Genomic DNA, 27,295 nt, shown 5'->3' on the forward strand with positions numbered 1-27,295 from the left:
TCACAAAACATATACCCGTAGTCCCACGGGTGTAAAACAGCGTTCCTAACTGTTAAAAACAAGATTAAAAATTACGGTATACAGTAAGGTGGGGGAAGATGGGACACCTTTAATACATAATATCCAAATAGCCTGATCGTGTTTTAAAGAATTAACAACGGTCTGTGGAAGTCGTGAGGATACAGTTTTATAATTCATTGAATGTTCTTTGTTTACTACCAAATAGGACGAGAAAATAGAATGAATAGGTGTCCCATCTTCCCCTGTCCTACTATATTTTATTTTTTAACAGTATTCATAGGGTACATAACGTATATATGTGGACATTCACGTATAATAGAATGGGGGAAGATGGGACACCTTTATGATTCTATTTTCTCGTCAAATTTGTTAGTAAACAAAGTAAATTCAAATAATTATAAAATTGTATCCTCACAACTTCCATGGACCCTCATTAATTGAATAAAATACGATTAGAATAGTTTGATATTATGTGCTACAAGTGTCCCATCTTACCCCAAACTATAAATATATCAATATTTGCATTTTTCAATTTTTTAATTTCTAATCGAGCTGAGATTAATTTTCCGTTAAAATAAAAATATTATGTTTACCATATACGCAATCTCTCTATTTCAATAAAGAAATATTTGAATACCGTAAGAGTAACATTCTATTTTGTACAGAACACATATATACTGGAACATATTGTAGGATCTCTTTATAAATAAAGGTGCTGTTTTGTTACTTTTGGCAACTCTGTCGAAATGGTCACAAGATGGCTTTACGTTGCTGTTTCATTGCTTGCTATGCTATGTGTTATTCAAGGTAAGAATAACTAAGTTGATGTTTCGTTGTGTGATTCAGTTTGTGGTGTTAATATAGTACTGTGGGGTAAGATGGGATAGCGTTTGTGTTTTGAACAATAAACAACGCTCTTTTGTAGTCGTGACGTTGAGATTGTTTAATTACGTAAACTTTCTTTGGTTGCTTCTAAAGAAACGAGAAGCGAGACTGGAAACAAAGAAAAAGTTGTCTGATCCTACCGGTTACTGTAAAATTAATGAGTTTACTGATCCAATTGTGGCATATAGTGGTTAGTGCACCTGCCACATGGCTGTAAACCTTAGGTACCGGGTTCAAATCTCGGCGCCGTCAACATTGCGGCTATTATCCTTAGGCTAAATACGTGCGTGTGTGGTCATCAACCGATTGGTTCATATTTACTGGGATTAAACCGTTTTGCAACTGTACCTATATTGGTACGAATTTGGCCAATACGTGTTATATCAAATTCTGTCGCATGTGCGAATAAGCAGCAGATGCTAAAAACAGTAGAGTGGGGTAAGATGGGATATGTCTTCATTTTTTTTTTAAAAACCCTGTTTAGTAAACAATAATAATTGACATAAATATATAGCGGACCCCCCCCCGACTCTAAAAGAGCGTTGTTAACGGATCAAAACACGATTAGAAAACACGGAATTTAGGTGATAATAGTATCCCATCTTAGCCCAGAACTCTCTATAATAACAGTAACTATGATTCTCTTGTTTTAGGACAAGAAGTTGAGAAGGAATATCCCCCGTATGATGGTTGGTACAACAACAGGGCTCATCCAGAATGGGGTACAGTTGGTAAGTACATATAGATTTACACCCATAACTTGTATATCAGCTTTAAATTACACCGGTACGCCTATAGTAGGCTTTATGCTGGTTTTACTTGCCGCACCCTTAAAGTTTTTCGACTTTTTGCTCCGCAATTATTTTTAAAATCCGAAGTTTTACTGTTTCACACAAAACGACAGTCGTTATAACATGCGTATTCTCTTTCACACACCTCATGCCCGCTTACGAGTTACCGCGTATATGTAATTTTGTGGGTGTCTTTTATCAAGACTGTAATCCCTACCTAATAACTAAAACATAGAAAATTTTAGTTATTTACTCCCAAACTTATTAAAATAAATACACGCTTCTGCTTGTCCTACATTTTCGAACCTTTGAGACCCAAAACCGCATGTGAGATTTTCTTGTTTTTTAGCATATAGGTAACGGGAACTGGCTTCGTTGATAAGCATGAGTAGTTTCGAAAAATTCGTCAAAATCTTGCTAAACTTTTCCACAATTGCTTTCGTAAAGGTTCCTAAAATTTTCCACAAATGTTTAGGGGATATTACCATAGTATACTGAAGTGATAGTACGCTAACGAGACCACGTGACCACTTTTCACGCATGAGTGCACAGTTGCACTTCGCCCGACAGTTCAGCCAGACAGTGCAGTATAACAGTGCAAGGCAGAGTCCGTATATAAGCATTTTTATATGTTTATATACGGAAAAGGATCGCGAAAATTGTTGTATAATGTACAGTGACACATTTTTAATAGTTTAGCGAATTTGACTGATCGTTTGCGTAAAGAAATTACATTTGTAGCCAGATTGGAAATAATCATCATAGAGTAGCATATATACAATGGCCTCTGCTTAAACGAAAGTTTTCTGGACGACCTATTTGCTTATTCACTAACCACAGGTAGCACCAGATATAAGAACTTTACAAGTAAAAATCTCAGAACTTATGCATTGAGTTCTGATCTGGCAGATATTCAACCCACTGTAATTATTGAAGATTTCGGAAACAATTCTAATGCAATTCACTGCGTTGTAGCAGATGGATTAAACATCAATAGAGTATTTTTTAAACTTGTAAGTTCAACTGGGGGCATGGATTACGATTCTGTTCTGGTTGCCCCAAATCCCTTTTCAGAAGAACGGCCTATATTTCTTTGTTCCGATCCACCACACTTGTTTAAGGTAAACTACTTTTTTTCTTATTTCTAATTTTTAATATTCAAATATTTTTTTGCAGACTGTCAGAAATTCACTCTGTTCATCGGGTTTTACTGGTACTCGGTTGATGAATTATAAAGGCATGGATATTTTATGGCAACATATTGACCAGCTATACGAACAAGAACAATCAACCATGTTGTTATTTCGAACCCGTTTAACAAAGGCACATATTCATCTAAATCCTTTCTCCAAGGTAGATATTTAATAACATGCAATTTCCATTTGTGTGACTAATGGTGTTTTAAACTTGCACCTTCTATATTGTACTTGGAGTTTTAAAAACAAGTTTATTATTTTTTAAGATGAATCTTAAGCTGGCGAAAGATATCTTCAGTTTACAGGTGGCAAAAAACTTGGATTCTGTCCAGGGAGCTGAAGGTACAGCAATGTTTGTGGCTCATGTTACTGAGTAAGTTACAGTAAATTTACAAATTTCCTGTAACTTACTCAGTTTACAAATTTTACAGTAATTTTCCCAAATTCTTAAAATAAACATCAATTATGAATGTGAAACAAAATGATATATCAAAGTACCCTTTTTCTGTCAAATATTTTTATATTAATTAGAATGTTTTTATTTAGCGTGAAATGGGCAGACGAATGCAAGACCCAGATATACATCAGTTTGGATATTCTGTTGCACACTATACCCAAAGAAAAGTTATCAAAAAAATTAAAGGTGGGAACACCACATTCGGAACCAAAAATATGTGGACCACTGTATGTGATGCTCCGATGCCCAAAAGAAAAAAGTTGTAACTTTTTTTCTTTTACCGTTTTTTTTTTTTTTTTCTTTTACCGTTTTTTTTATTCTATAATCCTAATATTGATCTCAAGGAAGGGCATCTGTCCTGCTTTATCAAAAAAAACCTTGAGAAATGATGTATTGGGTAGGATAGCAGGACAGATCGACACAGTCGAGGCAAAAGGGTATTTAAATTTATGGATAACTTTTCGCTTCTTAAACTGTATACACATGATAAGCATAAGCTGAATAATAAATAAAACATTTATACTGCACTAACTGATCGCACCCAGAGCAAAACTCTTTTTTAAAGGTCGGTATTATAATAAAATTTTCGAAATACAGTTCAAACAAGAATAATAAAAGGGCAGGAAAAGAACAAAGAAAAAATAAAGCAATGTGTTAAAATAAAATATAAGCGTTCATATATTTACAAATGTGTGCCGGGAAAACGACAGTCGTTATAACACAGGTGTTCTGTTTCATACACCTCGTGACCATTCTCGATAATTGTGTTATTTATAATTTTATATGCTCCTGTTTAGTTAAAAATACTACATTAACTGCTGTCCTCTTCATCCCTATCACCATGTATGTATATCCAGCAAATGATCGATAAATATTTTCATAAATGTTGTTTCCCATATTTTATGAAACACTGCATTAAAATCAATTTCCCTTGGATTTTTGTGTGTTTTCTTCACAGCAAGAACGTAGATTTGCTGGAGCACATACAGGTAGTCTGCATATGGGCATTTCAGCAGTCCAGGCACTTTCACCATCATGTCAATAATTGCATTAGAATTGTTTCCGAAATCTTCAATAATTACAGTGGGTTGAATATCTGCCAGATCAGAACTCAATGCATAAGTTCTGAGATTTTTACTTGTAAAGTTCTTATATTTGGTGCTACCTGTGGTTAGTGAATCAGCAAATAGGTCGTCCAGAAAACTTTCGTTTAAGCAGAGGCCATTGTATATATGCTACTCTATGATGATTATTTCCAATCTGGCTACAAATGTAATTTCTTTACGCAAACGATCAGTCAAATTCGCTAAACTATTAAAAATGTGTCACTGTACATTATACAACAATTTTCGCGATCCTTTTCCGTATATAAACATATAAAAATGCTTATATACGGACTCTGCCTTGCACTGTTATACTGCACTGTCTGGCTGAACTGTCGGGCGAAGTGCAACTGTGCACTCATGCGTGAAAAGTGGTCACGTGGTCTCGTTAGCGTACTATCACTTCAGTATACTATGATATTACCCTTTGTTTGCTGTCACGAGTTGTTTTGTTTTGTGGCTTGAACTCTCACGGCCTAATTTAAATAGCTTGCCCACAAGTTCCGTCTAAGAACAGTAGCAAATGTAACTGAATAGGAGAACATAAATACAGCAAGGTATTGTGTTGATGTGTTTGTTGGGTAGTAGTCATAAGTTACGCGCTTTATTACAGGTAATATATAAATACATTTCTTAGAGTGGGAAAGTTTTAATTGTTATACAAACTGGCACGTCTTTCGTCTGTGAATATACGATTCATATTTATAGGTTCTTTGTAAGTTAATTTGAATATACATTTTAGTTTTTCGTGTTTGTTTTGGCGTTTATAGATGTTTCACATTCGGGTATTTCGGTCTTGTTGTAAAAGGCAAAGGCTTGTTGTTTTAAGCGCTCGCACTGTAATCCAGGGAGACTGGCTTCGAGGCTTGATCCTGCTACCATTGTTGCGTCTCTGTATGTGTACTGGGCGACATAATCGTTTTCTAATATATAGAGTGTAGAGTGGGTTTTCAAATACTAATCGGTTTTCCAATTATCAGCCATGAATAAAAACAAACAAACTCCTAAGACACGATGTGTGTGAAACACCCGTGTTATAACGACTGTCGTTACCCCTCGACGTTTACTGGACTCTATATGCAAGCTGTTTGGTCAACATGTAGAACAGTTTATTGACATATACTTCGGAACACGATATATTTTCAAAGTAGATCAAAATCAACTTTAATTTCCCCCTAGATGGGCCGTTAACGAGGCGCTTACCGTCCCATTACGCTGATGGCACATATGCGCCGTCTGGCGGCGAGCGTCCGAACCCAAGAACGATCAGCGAAAACACGATGGCCGGTTTGACTGGACAAGGATCTTCAACAAAACGAACTGCTTTGCTTGTGTTTTTCGGTTAGTAAGATATATATAGTAGGATGGGGGAAGTTGGGACACATTTTACCTCTATTTTCTCGTCACGTGTGGTAGCAAACAAGGAACATTTAAAGAATTATAAAACTATATGCTGAAGACTCTCATAGACTGTTGTTAATTGTTTAAAACACGATCGGAATATTCCGATACAATGCGTCAAAAGTGTCCCATCTTCCCCCATCCTACTATATGTGAAAATTATTTCAACATGCCTCTTGTCCTACTTTACCCCATCCTACAATGTGATATTTTTTTTTAAATTTCTTTTTTAATTAAATGCGTATTAATAATGTCCGTACAAACTTAAAATGTTTGTGTTTTCTTATCCAAAAAACATGTTACAGTATTGTGGGGTAAGCTGGGACACGCTGTTATTCTCTTTTTCCGTTTTCTAGTAAACAATGAATGTTTCAACAACTATAGCCCGGCGGCTCTAAAAGAGCCTATTTTACCCCACCCTACTATATGCTCTGTTTTTTCGTAACGAAATAAACGCTAAATAAATCACCGCATTTCAATATAGGCCAACAAGTAGTGGAAGAAATATTGGACGCCCAGCGGCCTGGTTGCCCGCCAGAGTATTTTAACATCAAAATACCGAAAGGCGATCCACTTTACGATAAAACTGGCCAAGGAAATATTGAACTCCCCTTTCTAAGGTCAAGATATGATATGTCCATAACAGGGTATTCCCCAAACAACCCAAGACAGCAAGTAAGCATAGGGTTGTATGGTAACCTATACGCCGTTTGCTAATACTATTCGTTTCGTCTTTTGAGTGCAAGTGAAGAATCCTTCCCCTACGTTTTCTGATAACCATTAAACGTAACTACTAACACTTAACCACAAACCCCTGCCCTCTAACTACCAACACTTTTCATACCAGCCCAATCTGTAACGTAGCGGAGAATTTGTAGTACTAAAATATTTTAAACAAAAAGACAGCGACAAAACAATAGTTGTCAAAACACGCTTGCAGTTAAAATATTTCCATTTCGTTTACAAGAGCATACTATTTACACAGAATTAAATATTGCATACGATTTCGCCGAACATATACATTTGTTACGTCATAAAACTTCTAGTTTTGTACTAAAACGCTGCATGCGTGATTGAGAAAACGTGCGTGTAGATTATTGGGAGGTATATATAATAACTGTAATTATTAACAATTTATCAGTATATATTATCTTTAAATATCCATTATTTTTTTTCCCAGTTAAATGAAATCACTCCATTCATTGATGGTGGTCTCACATATGGGATAAACAAAGCTTGGGCAGATGCTTTGAGGTTGTTGAAATCATCATGCCCAGAAAGAACGACGGATAATAATATTCTGGCCAGCCAATCAAAACCAACGGACTGCAGGGGGGAACTTGCTTCTTATAAGAGTGAGGGGAAATTCCCAATTGAAAATTCCCTGGGACTTCCACTGGCCAATCCCCCACCACCGAGAGACCATGTGTTGAAGAGTGCCACTCGATTTTTCAGTGAGTTGATCTTTTTGTTTAAATTTTGATGAAAACTGATTACTTTAGGGTAAACTGCTGATAATACAATAAATGAATGAATAAATGAATGTAACTTACTTTATCCTCGTGTGGCAGGAAAACGACAGTCGTTATCACACGGGCATAACACCTCGTGCCAGCTTACGAGTTACCATGTATGTAACTTTGTGGGTGATTATTTTTTTTTTTTTCTTCATTTTTTTATGCTTGGCTGATAATTTGGACAACCCATTAGTGACCACTGGGTTGGAGCAATTGCTGTTAAGTGTCTTGCCCAAGGACACATACGCCCACAATGGTAGCAGCGACAGGCCTTGAACCCATTGTACAGAATACAAATACAGAATACACAGAGAATACAGAATACACAAGGCTTGTCACTGTTATCTGTTTGTAATATCAAATACTTCATTTAAAGGGCTCGGAAACCCACGGGGAAATGAAAACCCGTTCCTGCTGACATTTGGGGTTCTTTGGTTCCGACATCATAACTGGTTAGCAAGATATATAAGGGACAAACATTCAACTTGGTCGGATGAAAAAGTTTACAACGAAGCGAGGATACTGAACATAGCTATACACCAGGTATATATTTCATTAATTATTATTATTTTTCACTGTTGTATTATGTGATTATACATCAGTTGTGGTTTTATCATAGGCACGAAGCCACCTATTTTTTTTGGAAAATCAGTTTTATATAAATATGATAAAAATATTTTTAAATAGTGAATTTGTATAATCTATCTTACATTCCTACAGCTAGAAAGTTCATAGCTTATATCTTAATAGCTGTACACTAGGTATGGTTTCATTATAGGCAACTATTTTTTGGAAAATCAGTGTGCAATTTAGGCGATATGTGTGACTACCCATTTGTTATTGGTTTTGTTGTTTTTCGTATAATAACATTTATTCTCTGACAATTAAAAGAAAAATTATTAAATTTATTTTTAAAACATATGCAAATAAAATTGTTTAATTCGTATTTTTATTCACCGCTGTAATATGTAATATGACATTTACCCAGAGAATACCAGGTTCAAGTCTCGGTGCCGCCATAAATGTGAATAAATAGTAAAATTCAGTCTTTGTTTTCCAGAAAATCATATTTTATGATTGGTTGCCACTTTTTCTTGGTGAATGTACGGAAATACTAAAAAGAAACGGAACTTGTGAAGGCTTGCCCACTTATACAGGTATGTGGTGTGTATTGTCAAATGTATGGGTGAACAACTTATTTTTTTCTCACGTGGCCCGAAATGACAGCCGTTATGACACCGGTTTTCTGTTTCATACACCTCTACCTGTGTACGAGTTACCACATATAATACACATTTTTTGTGGGTGATTATTACTGGGAGGAATTTTTCATTGTTTCAATATACTGGGTTGGAGTAATTGCTGTTAAGTGTCTTGTCCAGTGAACCCACAACCTTGTCATAGTCAAAAACTCAACTCATTGTTACTCTGTTACAAATCTATTACTTTGATTAATAACTTTGTACGATTCCTTGCAGGTTACAAATCAGCCATCCACCCTGGTATAACCCATGTATTCCAATCTGCTGCCATGCGTATCGGGCACACCTTGGTTCCTCCTGGTGTTTACAGACGAACTAATTACAACACGTAAGTTTATTTAATAAAACACATTTATGGTAGGGCAACGACAGTCGTTATAACACGGTTGTCCTGCCACCTCATGCCTGCTTACCACCTATGTAACATAACACAGTTGTTCTGTGTTATACACTTTGTGCTTAGAAGTTAAACACATTAAACTACCCCATTTGTCCTTGCATGGCAGGGCAACGACAGTTTAAAACAAGGTGTTGTTAACGAATATTACTTCAACCCAGTGGTCATTAAGAACGGTGTTTATGCACGGGTGTTGTTTTATACACCTTGTGCCCACTTCTGGGTTACTGTGTATGACGTATGTAACCTTGTGGGATTGTTTGACAATTTGGACAGCCCGCAAGGGACCACTCAGTTGAAATGATTGCTGTTAAGTGTCTTGCCTTACATGCAGCCAACATAAATTACAGTTCCTAACTTCCTACTGGCATTACTTGTTTAAAAATGTAAATATATTTCAGCACAACCAAGCAATGTACTTTCCTCAACACAACTTTGAAAACCGCTGGTGACCGTCATGCTTTCCAAGCGCTCCATGTAAATAAACCTGGATTGCGAACATGCAACACTTACTGGAATTCACTCGTAAGATATATTGTTGTTTGATATTTGTGCAGCACTTTTGATATTTTTCAAAATAAACCTTAACAATTATTTTTTTAAGAAGATATAGAACATAATATACTTTAATACATACTGGAATTCACTCATAAGATATTTTTACTAGGAATCTAAGAATTTGTACAACTTATTTTTACCACTTCATAAACTACAGCAAAAAATCTACAACTTTTTTAAAGTTGCATAAATTTTTTGTAGGAAGCTGTAATGGACAAGAACATCCACAGGAATAAGAGTTGTATAAAATGACTATTACTGACCCCTACGTATAAACTGTACGTTAGGACATATTTTTTATTAGGACATTTTTTAACTTTATTCTAAAAAATTCTTAGCACTATTCCTATTAGGAAATTTCTCAATGAATTAAAATAAAAAACAGCAAACATTTTTATAAACTGTAGCAAATTTTCACCAGGAAGCAGTTGTGGAGTCTGACATTGACCAGTTACTTATGGGCATGGCGAGCCAAGTGGCTGAGAAAGAAGACAACATTATTACTCCAGATCTTAGAGGATCTGTGTTCGGACCACTGGATTTTTCAAGAAGGGATCTCATGGCACTTAATATCCAGGTGTGGTTTTTAACTTTTTTTGATGTTATAGGTATATGAGTAAAGTATAGTTTTATTTTAAAAACAAAAAATCAGATTCTTTATATTTCTATTTTACTAATGAGTAAAGGATAGAAACTTGGATTTTTTAGACAAATTGCAATTTTAACTGATTTAATTTAATTAGGATACTAGAAAATATTTTTTAGTTTCCTTTTTAGGCCACTTCAGAGATAACTTTGTTTAATTTAGTGAAAAAAAAGTTTAGTTGTTAAAGGACACGTTTAATCATATTTATCCTATCATGAAGTGACACCTTTGTGGACATTATTTTGTACATTCCGCACTGAAAAATGCCGAGCTTAAATATAAACAAAAAAATTTTTATAAATTGTAAACTAGCTTAAAAATAATTTGTGAGACTATTTTAACGTTTGTCAATTTAGACCTAGATCGATCAGACCTGAACTATTGTTTTTAATTTTTTTAATTTTATTTTAAATTATTATTTTTAAATATACTTAATTTTCTAGAGAGGCCGAGATCATGGCCTTCCAGATTACAACACAGCAAGGGCAAGTTTTGGGCTCAAGAAACGAACAACTTTTGAAGAAATAAATCCAGATCTTTTCGCAGCTACTCCTGGTGTAAGTGGAAACTTTACATTGTGAAATAATATAACATAATTTTGCTACTTAGTTAATTCATTTTTAGCACATAATATCCAAACATCCTGATTGCGTTTTAAGCAACTAACAATGGTCTATAGGAGTCACTTGCCCGAGAGGATACAGTTTTATAATTTTTATAAAGTTCTTTGTTTACTATTGAATGGGACGAGAAAATAGAATAAAAAGGTATCCCATCTTTCCCACCATAATATAATTTTTAATAATGTCTTCAAAAACTGTAGCGAAGATCATGTTATTTAAAATTCCAAAAGAAGGAAATCAACAGCAAAACACAGTTACATATGACTTAGTTTCTTAGTTGTCATTTATAATGAAGTACAAACTATGTTTAAGATAAACTAATTGTAACACCCAACCTTTTAACGCTGATCAAAATATAGTTCAACCAGTAACAGGAAATATTGCAATCGCTCATAAAAATATTATTCACAGGTCATTTATTTCAATCAAAGGTTATAGATGAATAACTTATCAGTAATATAGCGTCATATATCCTTTGGTATTGGAATAACAAAGTAACATACATGGTAACTTGTAAACTGGCACGAGGTATATGAAACAGAACACCCGTGTTATAACAACGGTTGTTTTTTTACCACAATGTAAGGATAAATAAGTTGCATTCATCTATTGAATTAAACATCAACTTATATGAAACAGAACACCCGTGTTTTAATGACTGTTGTTTTTGGCAACGCGTAGATTAAGTTAAATTCATTGAATTAAACATCAACTTATCTTCACAGCTCCTTGGTAACTTGACTGCCACCCATGATGACGACATCAGCAAACTAGATGTTTGGACGGGTGGTCTGCTGGAAACTTTATCCACTGGACCTGGAGAATTGTTCAGACATATAATACGGGATCAGTTTATTCGGATTAGGGACGGGGACCGGTTTTGGTACGAGAACTCACAGAATGGGTGAGTGGTTAAGTCCAGTGGCTGTACACAGTATCCGGCATGCGAATTCGCTTTCGAAGTCGTATGCAAACCCATTACCGAGTTCCGCATGTGGCAGCGAAATCCGGACAAAACAGACAAAACAGACGAATTCAGGGTTCTGTGTACAGCCACCTTTATGGGTGTTTAAAAAATTGTTTGTCACTTTTATGTCTGTTTAAAATAATTACTTGTGTCATGGTCCATTGGTAAGCCCGCTTGTCCATGACCTTGGGGTTGCAGGTTCACGGCACGTTGCTGCACCCATTGTGGGCATGTGTTCACATAAACAACAAAAACAATACTCATAAAAACAACCCATAAAATAACATACCTGGTAACTTATAAGCAAGTATAAGGTGTATGAAACAAAATATCCACTTAGTAATGAATGTCATTTACCAATCACACAAGGATAAACAAGTTACTTCTTTTATAAAGGTTGTTAACAGCTGAAGATCTTGCTTTTGTTCAAGCCACCACCATACGCGATGTTATACTAAGGACTAATCCCACCATGAATGCAACATACGATATACAGAACAACCCGTTTCAAGCTGCTGAAAGTAAGGGTTACGCAATGTTTGCTTCTGTTTTAATATAGCAATTGCTCAAACTCAGTGTTCACTGATGGGTTGTCTAAATTGTCAGCCAGAAAACAATCACCCACAAAGTAACATTGGTGGTAACTTATAACCGGGCATGAGTTGTATGAAACAAAAAAATCCGTTCTTCATGCTGCTCAATGTTGGTGTAAGTGTTCCTGGGTGGATACATAAGAAACCTTTCACTTACAAAGTTACATGGGGTGGCAACTGTATGAATTAAAACACTAATGGTATAACGACTATCGTTGCCCCTGCGGGCCCCCACAAGATTAAAAACTATCGTCCAAGACATTTATTGTAAATACCCATAGTGTGTTTTAATGACTGTTGTTTTTCTATTAATTCCCTTATTTTCGTTCTTTAAATAATATGATCTTCGCTATCGTTTTCGAAGAGATAAATCCAAATTACGGTATGTGTTTTCCTAGTGTTTTAGTAGCATTCTGGATGTTGGGATAAGGGGCCAATCCTCGTGATGTTCCAGACCCGTGATGTTCCATGCTGCGAGTTCTCACCCACATAGAATAGAATATAACAATGTTTTAAATTCCAGATGATTCTTCATTGTACTGCCCCCAACCCCAACAACTAAGTGAGCTTCATATGGAGGAATGCACCGAACCCGAATCCTTCGATTATTTTACTGGAAGTGAAATCTCATACAGTCTCACTTTTGCTTCATTTGGATTGTTCATTATAGGTATATATACATACAGTTGTATGTTGTGTAATAAAATCTATGTTGTGCATGTCATTGTTTTATATTGTGTAATATATTGTGTAGCATATTTGGGGTGTGTTTGAAATATAACACTCTGTCATAACTACTAAAAATGCCCCGGCATGCAAGGATAAATAAGTTACATTCATTCATCCACTCATTTACATCCATTCGTTTATTCATTCAATTATTCATCCATTTATTTAATTATTTGTTTATTCAATCATTTATTGGCCCCTTAAGGGTTGTCTAACTCTCCATTACTGCATTTAATCATCCACTAATTCACATTTAGCATCCGTATCTATTAATTCATTCATTGCTTACTTATGGGTGAACTTGTATTCCCATTCATTCATTCATTTATTCACATTTTTTTAATCCATTAATTTGTTCATTCACATTTTTTAATTAATTCATCCGTTTACATTCATGCATGTAACGAGACAATACATTCCCATCCGCCCCTTACTTTGTAGCCACAATCTTGTTCATGTATTGTCTCGGTTATCGCTCTGAGAAGCGAAAACTCCAAATGAAGAAAGCCATCAATAAGCACAGGAGCACGCAGCAGAGGGAAGGCGACATTTCTGATATCGCAACCGAGGTTCTTGGGACGACACAAAGTCGCGAAGTTCAGGTAAATATAGTTGCCCTACTGTGTGGAAAACATGCTTTGGTAGAAACTAGAAATACATTTCTGTAAATAGATAAATAGAATAAGTGTAACCTATTTATCCTTCTGTGGTAGGGCAAATACAGTCATTGTGTTTTATACACCTTATGCCAGCTTATAAGTTACCACGTATGTAACTTTTTGGGTGAATTCTTTTTGCAGATGTACAGCTGACAGTTTAGACAACTCATTAGTGACCACTAGATTGTTGGGGCAATTGCTTTTGAATGTGTTGGTCAAATAGTACAGGGTGTCCACTTTTTATCTTTCCTACAGATTAAGTTTAAGACATTATCTAAATATATGTTTAAAATATTTGCTGCCACATTGTTTAGCCTGCTTGTCTTTAACCCAAAGGGTTGCGGTTCAAAGCTCATTGCTACTACCATTGTGGGTGAATGTGTTCGTGGGAAAGACCAAATTTTAAATTTTATGTTTCCTACAGATAAAGTTGGGTCCTGGGAAACTTATTCACGTGAAATCTTCATCCGGTCGGCAAAATTACCGATCAATTGATTTGTCGAAAGCAGATGATGTGAGATTCCTGAAAGCGTATAATCACGGGAGAAACACCATGTTTTTGAGGGTGGATAAAGACACTCATGATTTGGTGAGAATATGCATTTTCTTTGTTAAGTGAAAGAATGTAATAAGAAAACGACAGTCGTTATAACAAGGGTGTTCTTATAGTGTATAAAGACACCCATAATTTGGTAAGAATAAGCATTTTTGCCTCATGAATAAATATTATTAAATGAATAATTATAACTTAACACGTCAATATAAATGATTAAATAAATAAATTGTTGCATGAATGTATGTAACTTATTTATCCTAACGTGACAGGAAATGACAGCCGTTATAACATGGGTGTTCTGTTTAATGAACCTTGTGCTTGCTTAAGAGTTCCCAAAAATGCAGAATATTTTGAAGGATACCACGGGCTTGTTTTTTTAATTTGTCTAAAAACAAGATATTTTTCCAGATTTTGATGTTCAACGACACTGAAGAACGCGACAGTTTCATTGCTCGTTGCAAACACTTCGTTCATTCGCATCAAGTCAGTTTATCAGAGCAAGAAGTTTCCCATAATGAACTCATGGATCGAGCGCAAACAAGTGAAATGAGGGACCAACTCCTGCAGAGGTTCTTCAAAGCAGCTTTAATAGCTGTTAGTGTAAGTTGGGACATTTTTATTATGTGGTAGGGTGGGGGAAGATGGGACACCTTTAGCACATAATATCCAAATATCCTGATCATGTTTTAAACAAGTAACAGCGGTCTATGGAAGTCATGAGAATGCGGTTTTATAATTTTGAAGGTTTTTTTAAACACCAAATGGGACGAGAAAATGGGATAAAAGGGTGCGTTTTCTTTTCCCACTCTACTATATTAATTTTCTATAGTTGGGTATAACAGCTACGCTTTTAACTGATACTTTTTTCCGCGCTTTTTCACTTGTTTAAAACAGATTTACAATGTAAGTTACATTATGTAACAACAATTTTTTCACACTACAGTCGATCAAAGTAGAAGACGGCGACATGAGTGATGTAATAAACAGTCGAGAAGCTCGCAAGTTCATTCACGTCGAATTAAGCAAGAAAGAATTTGCCGATTATCTCAAATTGAAACCAAACAGTTTATTTGTTGACCAGATGTTTAGTTCTGCAGATTCAGATGGCAGCGGAGCAATTTCTTTCCGAGAGTTTTTGGACATTATGGTTTTATTTACGAAAGGTATTTATAAATTTATTTAGTTTTTACAAAAGGTTTTTATTTATTTGAAAGATTTTTTTGATGCCACTTAATTATGTGACGTTTTATTTTACAGTTTTAACTATTTAAAAAGCTTTTTTTGCTGTTTTCCAGCACTTGAGCACATTTTTGTCTGTTATTTTTAACTTTTCGCTATTTTTTCCGAATTTATACAATTTTTTTTGTTCCCTTTAATTTTAATCTTTTACTATTCTTGCCATTCTTTGTATTTAAGTTCACTTCATTATATTTTTCAGGTTCACCGGAAGAAAAAGCCAAGTTGATGTTCAATATGTATGATCTGGATAAAAGTGGAGAATTGTCAAAAAAAGAGTTCAAAGTCATGCTTAAGTAAATAATGTCGGTTTATACCTTATCACAATGGCAAAAAAATAACCTAAAAAATAAAATTTATAAAAAAATTAACCTTCAAAAAAATTAAAATTCATCAAAAAAATTAAAAAAATTAAGTTCACCCACCAAAAACTCATTTCTTGTGTTGCCAGATCCATGATGGACATGGTGAATGCTTCAGTGGATTCAGAACAGGTTGAGGAACTGGTCAACACTATGCTTGCCACACATGGATATGAACACAAGGAATCTTTAACCCTGGAAGATTTCCAAACCGTTATGCAGAAATATTCAACGGAACTGAGCGATGCTTCTCTAACAGTGCCAGGTCAGTTTCATATATTATATAATTGAATTATTTACAAATGTACTTTAATCACTATGTTATTCAATTTTATAACCTGATTCCTACAGTACAACTGAATCTACAATTAAAATGTATATAGTAGAGTGGGGAAAGACGGTCACCTTTAGCACATAATATTAAGATATCTTGATCGTATTTTAAACAATTAACAACGGTCTATGGGAGTCGTCAGGATACGGTTTTAGAAGTTTTTGAATTTTCTTTGTTTACTATCAAATTGGACCAAAAAATTGAATAAAAGGTGTCCCATTTCCTCCCTACCCCACTAATTTGTACTGCAGTTAAAAGTTTTTACAGTTTTTGACTACGGTATTTCTTTACCTAATTTTTGCACAAATGAAAGCTTTTTACATGTTAGGCGCCTTCGCGCCTATAACCCAAAACTTTCTGTTTTTTATTTATTAAGTTTATTGATAAAAAATTATGAACCTAAAATTAAAATGTATAATTTGTACTGCAGTTAAAAATTTTTACAATTTTTGCCTACAGCATTTCTCTATCTATTTTGGCACAAATAAAATACTTTCTTTGGCTTATAACTTATAACCAAATTCTTTCCAGCTTTTATTAAACAATGTTTATTGCTATAGATTTTATGGAAGCAGGTTTTTTAAAATAGGTTTAAGACTCAGGTGTTTAAATAACTGCTTTTTACATATTATACATATTATAGACACCTATAACTCTAATACTTTCTAGCTAAATATGGTTTATTGCTATAGATTTTATAGAAGCAGGTTTTGCGAATGGGTTGGCAGGTAATTGCTCGTGAAAACACGGTGTTAAAATAATGGATTGTGCTTGTTTGTAATTAAAATTCATCTAATGATTTATAACAGCATGCTTTATACATTTGCTAAAAAGTAAAGTCTCAGCTTTGTAATTACTGTGTGACTTGTGAATACTTTTGGTAAAATTTAATAATATTTATATCCTATAACAGGGCTTTCCAAACTGTTTGGTGGTCACTTTACTTAGATGGTCACATTACACATTATAGACTATATATACAATCTTGTGCATATAAAGGTTCATGAAGCTAAATATATAAGTTGTTCAACAATTCACATTGGTCTAAATTCCAAACCAATAAAAATACAAGTAATATCGAAATGTGATTTTTAAACTACACTCATATACTGGGCATCAAGTCTACTTCCAAGCCAAGAATGATATTATTAGTTAGTTGTAGATAACGTTTTCTCATGTTATTTAAAGATTTTGGACTTTTCTGTGTTTTGTTGCATGTTGCTGCTTTAATAATCAACATTCCAGTTGTATGGACCACGAATTTCACCGTGGCATGTGGCAATTTCCACAATTTTGCCACCGAATTTAAATTGTGCTATATAATTGCTTTGGCATATAGCTTTTGTAAAAAGATAGCATTTACTGTAGATTGTGATGTAACAATTTTTTAGCGTAGATAAATTTGGGTAATTAAATATTAATTTGAGTGATTTTGTATTTTATATATATACTTTGCAGTTTGATATAATTATGGCCTCTTTATAAAACTTCAACTTTACTACTTTTACGAGAAAAAATTGAAATTTTGACAAAAATGTAAGAGTTTTTAAACCCACAACAACAAAAGTAATGAAATAGATACAAACAAAAACAGTTAAAAAAATGCTGCTGTAATATTTATTAAGAACTTTTATTAATTATCTAATATTTTGTGCGCTTTTGATTAATATAACATATGTGACGAAACTATCACTAAAACTAAATAACTTGCATGATTAGATGTTACAAATGTAAAATTTATGGAATCAATTTTATCAAAAACACAATTCGAAAATTTAACTATTTTTGTAAAACACAACATTCGAAAGTTTTATTCATTTTTCAACCAAATTTTTTTTGCTTAAATGTTCTCATACAATTTATATTCCAGCAGAAAGGCAGCAAGGAAGTGCCCCAGTGCGCGAATCGCGAGCAATAAGAGCAAGAAAAACTGTCCACGCATACACTGATAAGGATAAGTAAGTCCTTTGTTTTCCTCTTGTGTTTATAATGTGTTCATCTATATTATTTTTTAACTGATTGGCTATTAGCGGAACTTTTGTTTTCTTTGTTTTTTTACTATTTTTTGTTGTGTCTATGTGCGCATTGAGTTGCATCTAGCGGACATCCGGGTTCTGCAGAGTCTGGAATCTGAATAACTTTAGTTTTTCGGAACGTTGTAAACTGCAGACTAGATTATAGGAAAAAATTCTGTATTTGTGATACATTTGTTACAAATAATTTTGATTTGTTTATTTTATTATACTGTTTAAATTACTTAGAAAACCACATTAAAAATCAAATATATTTGCGGAAACTCTTCTTTTCTAAAAATTTTACGAAAGAAAAAAATTAATTAACACTAAGAATTTAAAACCAACAATTTGACAACTCCTTCTTTAACAATTGGTCTGAAACCTCCAAACTTCAATTTTTTTATTTTGTCTACTTTGAAATAATAAGTTTGTATATCAAGGTCTCCAATTTCTTTGTTTACAGAAAAAATCCAGAGAAAAAGAATCGCACCCCTGAAACATCTCGCATTCAAATCAAAGTTTATGAGAAAGTTTTCAAACCTGGGCGTTTGAACAACTGGTTGAGGGCAATGGAAAATTACGTGGAAAACCACAGACTCCAAATATTCTGGCTGACACTTTACCTGCTTGTGCTGGCTGGAATATTTATAGAGCGAGCTTACTGTGAGTTTTCTATCTTCTGTATAAGTCAGGTCCTACAGTGTGACGCGCCATGGGTCCTAGGATTTAGGCCAGGATTGGCTTCATTACCCTTTTCTAGCTTATTTTTTTAGTGTTTTCGCCGTAGGGCAAAGGTTAGCGCTTCTCAAACTTGTTTGCTAGTAAACCCTGAAGTTTGTAAAAAAACTTAGTAATAGAACTTGTCACCTGAATCACCCACAAAGTTCTGTAAGTGGTACCTCGATGTGTGTAAAACAAAGCGCCTGTGTTGTAATAAAGATACCATTTTGTTATAAAACAGAAAATGAAACTTCTTTTTCTAGTTTAAAACATTATATATTAAAACTTTTCTTTCAGTTTATTCCGTTGAACGTGAATTTGCTGGGCTTCGTCGCATAGCAGGGTACGGGGTGTCAATAACGCGTGGTGCAGCTTCGGCGATGATGTTTACATATACGTCCCTCCTGGTCACCATGTGCAGAAACACCATCACAGCACTGCGTGAAACTTTCCTTCACCTTTATATACCATTTGACTCAGCCATCACTATGCATAGAATCATTGCTTGGCTTGCCCTGTTTTTCACAGGTAGCTGTTTCTGTTATTATTCATAGTATCTTTATTATATGTCCTTTAATTCGGAAAATCAATGAGGTTTTTAGGCCTAATACCATTATACCTATTGTTTTGTAAATAATCATGTTTCGAATGTTTTTTAGTTTTTTTGTAAAATATTTTTCTAAAAAGCAGTTTTGTTTGTAAAAAATCATATTTATTAATTTTTTGTGTGAACTATTTATTTAGTTTTTGTTTTCAAATCTTGTAGCCATTCAGGGGCCAACTTTGGCCTACTATGCATTTTTAAAACCTTTCATCAATCATTTTTCACAGTTATTTTAGAAAACATTTTTTTGTTTTACAGGAATGCACATCATCGGGCATTCGCTCAACATCTATGCAATCTCAACGCAAACTCCTGGGGATCTAACTTGTTTGTTCCGAGACTTCTGGAGAACCAGTGATGTCCTGCCGAAATTCCACTACTGGTGTTGGCAAACAATCACTGGCATCACTGGAGTTTTGCTCACTCTCATTGTGATTGTCATGTCAGTTTATTTATTTATCAAATTTTCAAGATATTTTTTTTAATGTTAATATAATCTCAACAAGTAGTTTTTTAACAGATATTTTTTATCAGGTCAAGTATTTTAGATCAATATTTTTATTGACCCTTTACCTCCATGAGTGTTAAAATACTCCCAATTACTGTTAACTATTACATATTTGGATTTGGCTCAACACAACACACAGTGAATGCTTTATTTATAATTTTGGATTACAAAAAGTTAAATAAAAAAAATTGTTTAGTCATTTTTAAAATATTCTGTTTTTTTGTTCACTTTGTGCATTTTGTATAGAAAACCTTGCTTTGTATTTTAATTAGACTTTCCCTGCTACAGGTACACCTTTGCGTCCGACTATTCACGTAGAAGGGTTTTTCAATGGTTTTGGTGGACGCATAACTTTGGTTATATTTTCCTCTTCTTCTTCATGATTCTACATGGCAGTGGCTTCCTTGTTCAAGTAAGTTCTTTGCGTTTTTTTATCCTTGCCTGGTGGAGAAACAACAGTAGTTAAATATGGTTGTTTCGTTTCATCTGCCTCAAACCTAGGTTTGTGTTACTATTATATCCTGTTCAAGTAAGAAACGTCTTCAAATTCCCTTGATCCAGCAACATTATATAAACGAATGTAACTTGCTTTGTCCTCCCATGCGAGGCAATTACAGTTTTTTGTTTCATACACCTCAGACCGAGGTTCGTGTTACTTAGTTACTATTATATGTTCTTTGCACAAGAAATGTTTTTGAATTTTTCTTGATAAGCAACATTATGCAAATGAAATGTGACTTGTATATCCTCGTACAGTGTGGCAACCACAGTAGTTAAATACAGATTTTTGTTTCCTACCTCAGACCCAGTTTTGAAAATGGTGGGTGTTCTGTTTCATACACCTCAAACATGCTCACTTACGAGTTACCCTATATGTAACGTTGTGGATCATTTTTGAAAGCGACTTTTTCATGTTTTAATGCATGACTGACAATTTAGAGTCTTAGACAGTCAATGAGAAACCACTTGGTTGAAGCAATTGCCGTTTCCATCAATATTTTGCATTCTTATTTCCAATCAAACCAACTTGTTTCTAGGATCCCTTCTTCTATTACTTCTTCCTTGGCCCAGCCATACTGTACACACTTGACAAGCTGTACAGTGTCAGTCGTAGCAAATGTGAAATATCTGTTGTTAACGCGGAACTCCTACCATCCGAAGTAACTCACCTTGAGTTTAAACGACCTGTTAATTTTAACTACAAAGCTGGACAGTGGGTAAGAATACTCTAAAACAGTGGTTAACCTATTTTATGCTGTGGAACTGAGGTAGTAGTTTAATCGCTACCTCGTCGAGATAGCATTCCGGCGCTTTTATTCCTGCTGCCCGCGCCGAGTAATTAACGCTTTTGTTATGTCGTGTTGTACGCACAGTCACCAGTTAGTTGGTAGTTGATACTGCAGTATAGTTAGGTTGTACAGCGTTTACTTTAGGTTTATTATGATGTATTATATCGTTATTACATGTTTGTAGATATCCATCGTTTTAGTTTGTTAAACCCAAATATAATAAGTTACTTTATCACAGCAACCTTTTATTCAATATTCAAATCTAATGTCTCATCTTGCATATTTAGTTTTAAATTACTTTAAATTACCAGAATATTATTAAACTTTTATTGCTCTATTGAGATAAAATACAATAAATCATAAATCTAGTACAACTTAAGTATAACAGATCTTAAGTATCAACATCAATATCCAGTTGATTTGCATATTCTGTTACTTTTGCTACCAGGAAATTTTGCATATTATTAACATTTCACACTATCCTGGTCTTTATCCCAATTTAATATTTGACATATGAATGAATGAATGAATGTAACTTGCTTTATCCTCGCGTGGCCGGAAAACGACAGTCGTTATAACACGGGTGTTCTGTTTCATACACCTCGCGTCAGCTTATGAGTTACCAAATATACTACTTTTGCGGGTGATTATTTTTTTGTAGATTTTTTCATTTTTTTTTTATGTATGGCTGATAATTTGGACAACCCATTAGTGACCACTGGGTTGGAGCAATTGCCGTTAAGTGTCTTGCCCAAGGACACATACGCCCACAATGGTAGCAGCGAAGAGCCTTGAACCCACTAGCGTCGATTTATATGGTGCAGGGTATGCAGGCCTACCCTGACAATTTTGCAGGGGTTGCAGCAACCCCTGGATTTTCAAATTATTAAAGGAAATTATTCTTAAACTCTTCTTAAATAAATATATTTAACTTTATCAAACAATTACTTTATAGTAGTTACGCAACACCTTCATTCTCCGCATAAACTAGCCGTTTTTGTACCCTGCGCGGTTACCTATAACGGCTGCGTGTTACGTCAGACAAGTGTTTACATCACATTGATAATCGCAAAATCGCCAATTGTTACAGTAACAATTATATTATTGTGTGAGAATGTAATGTTTACTAGTCATTTCTACCTTTTAAATTTTGTCTAACGTCTACTTCCAAAGCTGCTTTTCTCCCGAAGGCAATTCGAATTAAACTTAAAACACGCGGACCAGGAGAAAATTAAACTAAAGGAATAGGTGTTCTTTTTCTAAGACGCGCACATGCCATGAATCCCTAACAACAGTTGCGTGTAAAATCAATGTAATTTGGCTGTTAAACGTGCGAAAATGAACTACCTAAATCGAGTCGGTCACTGCTTTATATTTATATATGATATTTTCTTCAGCCAAGCAACATGTTTGTTACGAAATAGTAAGGATTCACGCGTGGATTCATTACGACATAATGACAATTTACACGTCGATTATTGCAACATAATAGCAATTCACACATTCATTATTTAGCCTACATGTGAAACATTATTCTCGCTCGCAAACCTTATCCTGTTAAGTTCGTCTGTTAAAAGGGAGATCGTGGCGGTGCCGGTAATGCTCCTTTGATCGGTGATAGGCGAACGCAGCTTTGATCGTGTGTTGTACAACATGATTGACGCATGTTTAATTAATTTTTTTTGTTTCCTCGATTTTTGTTAAAATGATTTTTTTAAACTTCATTGCGCCCGTCAACCAACACAAAATTGTTACGTGTTCAATTGTGATGCGAACAACTTTTAGTTTTATGTTGCGCAATTACGAGTTTTAAAGTCAAATGTTGCATTATAACCAATATTGTGACGCAGAGAATTAACGTAAGATATTGCGCAATGCTGCACCTGTCAGTTGAATAATGTTACGTCATACGCGGTATTGTGATGTGGTCCATTATCGTACGGCCAACGGGTGACCGTCTGTCTGTATAATCAACGTATTGGCATTTATATGATGATATTTACATGTTATATTGTAAGTTTTTTAAACACTTACCCGCAATCAACTGCCAGACTTATGTCATACCTTTTCTATTGAATGCCGCACACGTTATATGCGTGGTTTTACTTGTTCTACATATACCTACTTTCAGCTAACATAGTGTAATGTCGCAACCCCTACGTTTTTATAAAATCGACGCCACTGCTTGAACCCATTACCTCTGGGTTACAGGCGGGCGCGCTAACCACTTAGCCACATAAGTTACAATTTAGCTGCATGAAATTTCTAACTGTGTGTTGAAATTGGCCCACTGGCCAGGGTAGACAAGTAATATTCATCCATCACTATACTTCGATACAGGTTCGCATAGCATGCTTGGCTCAATCACAGAATGAATATCATCCGTTCACCCTCACATCTGCACCCCATGAAGACACATTGAAACTTCATATTCGAGCTGTAGGACCTTGGACTATTAACTTGAGGAGTATTTACAACCCAGATGTGCTAAGAGACTCCCCTTATCCAAAGGTAAGTTACTATAACATAGTAAACATGGAAACTTGTAAGCGGGCAGGAGGTGTATGAAACAGAACACCCGTGTTATAACGACTGTTTTTACCCCGCCACGCGAGGATAAATAAGTGACATACATTGTAACTCGTAAGCAAACACCAGGTGTATGAAACAGAACACCTGTGTTATAAAGACTGTCACTTTAAGACCATGCGAAAATAAAGCAAGTTACGTTTTATTCTATTATATGTATAAAAAAAATATATATTTTTATATACACTGCAAAAATCAAATAAAAAATAAAATTGTACGGCCCTGGGCAAGGTATGGTTAAAGCTCCTGCCTTTGGCATAAAGGATAAGAGTCTAAGGCTTGATGTTGCAATTTGTGTGGGTATATGTGTCATTGGTTTTTAAACATGTCTGTCTGACTAACTGCATTATATTCTGGTAAACATTATTGCAAAAAAAATGTTTTATGATAGTGAATTTACAAGTACAGTTTTTTAGTACAGCAGTACCTATCAATAATTAAATTGTATTTTGTTTCCAGTTATATTTGGATGGACCATTTGGAGAAGGCCACCAGGATTGGTATAAATACGATGTGTCGGTCCTTGTTGGTGGTGGGATTGGTGTTACACCGTTTGCTTCTATATTAAAGGATTTGGTCAGTGTTGCTCAGTCTGGGGTTAAGATTCAATGCAAAAAGGTAAGTGAAACATATTTATCCCTGCTGACCCTGCGTGGCGGCAATGACAGTCCGTATAACACGGGTTTTTTGTTTAATACACCTCGTCCTTGCGAGTTACCACTTATTTAACTTGGTTGGGGATTTTGTTATTTTTTTAACGCATGGTTTATAATTTAGATAACTAATAGACCACCGGGTTTTGTGGGTAATTGTCCGCCCTTAAAATATTAATATTACATTTACTTTTGACTGTAATTATTTATCTATTGTAACAATGTAACCCTAACTACCATCTGCCATCATCTGCATTTACAGATCTCTAATGTTTCTTTGTTTAGGTTTATTTTATGTGGATAACAAGGGACCAAAAACAGTATGAATGGTTGACCGATATCATACAAGAAGTTGAAAGCAAGGATGCAAGTGATTTACTCGACACCCATATATTCATTACACAGTTTCCTCAAAAGTTTGATCTCAGGACAACAATGTTGGTGAGTGGATACAAATCATCATAGGCAACAAACATGGGGTGTAAAGGGCGGCAGGCTACCCCTGCGATGTTTGCACTACTTAATTCAGAAAATGAGTTGCCTATTATAAGAATAAGCATAGATGGATTTGTGTGTCTTGTGCCGTTACATAATTTAGTCTACCCGCCTCTAACCTCTAACGTAGAGGTTACGTGTTCAAGGCTCATTGCTGCTAGTATTATTAAACAATTATGTAATGCTACATAAGTTTGTATTCCTTTATTTATATTTTTTATTCGATATTTGCAGTATATATGTGAGCGACACTTCCAAAAAGTAGCCGGCAAGTCATTGTTTACAGGACTGAGAGCCGTCACTCATTTTGGAAGACCTGAATTCAAATCTTTTTTTGTTTCTCTCACAGAGGAACATGCTGAGGTAAAAAGGTTGAATAAATAAAAGTAAATTGTTTGCTGTAGTAGGCAAACAGTCGTTAAAACACGGTGTTCTGATTCATACACCCGGTTTTGCTTACGATTTTGCATTTTCCATTTTTGAAAGTATGGTTGACAATTTGGACAACCCATAACTTACCATTGGCAAACAGCAATTACCTTTAAGTGTCTTGCTCAACCACACAAGTTGATTTGTACACGGTAGTAGCAGCATTTAGACTAGTTCCTGTTACTTTTGGGCAAGTGGCAAGCGTACTGGCCACTATTAAATTCCCTATTTTGGACACTACAAGTGTAACTTTTTTCTGGTAATGTCAGCCTAGATTTTGTTAAGTTCAAAAATGTGACATTCGTGACACTTTTTTTAGGTTGAAAAGTTTGGCGTCTTCAGTTGTGGGCCACCTCCTATGACAAGTTGTGTGGAACAGACTTGTGCTAAACTTAATAAATACGAGGGTGCTTCATTTCTTCACCACTTTGAAAACTTTTAACTTTTTACAACTCTTTGTTTTATATAATCTTCAAACAGTATTAACCAAGATAAAGATACGTTATTGTTTTTATCCAATTTAACGCTTTTTTGTGTATAGCACTGTACAGTACTACTACGTGCTAACAAAGTATCTTTATCCATAGTTATTATAACATTACCTGTATAAAATTGACTGTAGACATTTTATTGCACTGTTTGCACTTACAAAGTAGGCAAACTTGGTATACTAACCTTGGTTACATTTATTTACTTCCACTGCATGTATGTTATGTTATGTTGGTTTGACCAAAAATAGGGATTGGCAAACTCTTTTTAAATTTAGTTTTAACACAAATTGGTAGCAGACATCTTGTTTTATTTTAATTAAAATAATGCAAAACTGTAAAACTATTTAGTTTGCCAGAATTATAGGGTATATTTAGCCCACAGTTTTGAGTTTGCCTACCCCTAATCTAAAGTATTCTATGCAGATGCAGTGCCAACGTAATGACGTGTAGTTTATTAAATGGTCACCAACAATTGAATTACTTGTGTAGTTAATTGTGTAAATACAATTCCATCTTAATTGCTTTACTTCAATAATAATAAAATATACTCTGTCACAACATTTCGCGGTTATTGTGTACCAGCGACAAGCAGTGAAGTTTGAGCGTGAATTCCTTTGTTACGTTGTAGCGGCCCGTCGTAATCAGAGCCATAGAAATAATGAGTAGTCCAACCCAGAGCCATAGAAATACCGAGTAGTCCAACCCATTGTTACGTAAAACACAAATTGAACGGCAATTTGGGTCCAAAATAACACAGTGGGTATAGGGAAAATGTATGTTTTTCGGTAAATTACAGAAAAACTTGGGCCTAAAAACAAATTTAAAAGTTGAAAAATGTAAAAAACATGTGTTGTTTGTTTTCTGTGTCAAAAAAAGTCAAAAACTAGAATTAGAAGCGGTTGATTTGCGACATTTTAGTCATTTAATGCGGCTAAATTTATACATTTTTTCTAAAAAATGTTTGGTAAGGTAAATAGAAGCTGTTTTACACCTTCCCACAAAAGGAGAACACAAACAAAACTTAACAAGTTCGTTTAAACCCATTGTCAAAGTCACCACTTTTGCTCTATTTTGGACACACATAGACGGCAGTTGGACTACTCGGTGTTTGTACGACTCTGGTCCAACCCAAAGTTAGTATAGACCAAGTTAGGAAACGGATTGTAAAACAACGAGTCTTGCTATCCATTGTCTCGCGTCTATGACGTC

General features: G+C 34.8%; 2 protein-coding genes and 1 long non-coding RNA gene across 7 annotated transcripts; 2 read left to right on the plus strand and 1 right to left on the minus strand.

Moving 5' to 3' along the window:
- The first annotated feature begins 664 nt into the window (after positions 1–664).
- Positions 665–26,612, plus strand: LOC149741150 (dual oxidase 2-like). 4 transcript variants are annotated; one of them, XM_089874411.1, is made up of 32 exons: positions 665–828; positions 1,560–1,637; positions 5,633–5,794; positions 6,339–6,529; positions 7,035–7,308; positions 7,748–7,914; positions 8,432–8,528; positions 8,850–8,961; positions 9,432–9,555; positions 10,010–10,165; positions 10,678–10,791; positions 11,583–11,761; positions 12,221–12,345; positions 12,941–13,087; positions 13,588–13,748; positions 14,230–14,394; positions 14,770–14,961; positions 15,305–15,524; positions 15,800–15,893; positions 16,049–16,224; positions 16,986–17,021; positions 18,164–18,251; positions 18,772–18,971; positions 19,326–19,556; positions 19,891–20,074; positions 20,429–20,552; positions 21,178–21,357; positions 23,770–23,940; positions 24,478–24,636; positions 24,957–25,112; positions 25,401–25,529; positions 25,915–26,612. In XM_089874411.1, the coding sequence occupies exons 1-32, from the start codon at positions 768–770 to the stop codon at positions 26,035–26,037; spliced, it is 4,776 nt and encodes a 1,591-aa protein (XP_089730537.1). In that variant the 5' UTR covers positions 665–767; the 3' UTR covers positions 26,038–26,612. The 4 variants fall into 4 exon arrangements, with proteins under 4 accessions (XP_089730537.1, XP_089730546.1, XP_089730554.1 ...); XM_089874420.1 differs by having other exon boundaries at positions 18,167–18,251; XM_089874428.1 differs by lacking the exon at positions 16,986–17,021.
- On the plus strand, positions 2,657–4,286 carry LOC149741151 (uncharacterized). 2 transcript variants are annotated; one of them, XM_089874702.1, is made up of 4 exons: positions 2,657–2,818; positions 2,874–3,050; positions 3,160–3,266; positions 3,440–4,286. In XM_089874702.1, exons 1-4 carry the CDS (start codon positions 2,729–2,731, stop codon positions 3,849–3,851), a joined length of 786 nt encoding a protein of 261 aa, XP_089730828.1. In that variant the 5' UTR covers positions 2,657–2,728; the 3' UTR covers positions 3,852–4,286. The 2 variants fall into 2 exon arrangements, with proteins under 2 accessions (XP_089730828.1, XP_089730837.1); XM_089874711.1 differs by having other exon boundaries at positions 3,160–3,235; positions 3,440–3,517.
- Positions 4,223–4,883, minus strand: LOC149741152 (uncharacterized). Its single transcript, XR_016384612.1, has 2 exons — positions 4,516–4,883; positions 4,223–4,446 (listed from the first exon to the last, which is right to left on the minus strand). It is a non-coding gene; the product is annotated as an uncharacterized LOC149741152 (long non-coding RNA).
- Positions 26,613–27,295: the final 683 nt, after the last annotated feature.

Source organism: Ciona robusta, chromosome 1 (assembly GCF_009617815.1).
Source record: "Ciona robusta chromosome 1, ASM961781v2".
Lineage (NCBI taxonomy): Eukaryota > Metazoa > Chordata > Ascidiacea > Phlebobranchia > Cionidae > Ciona > Ciona robusta.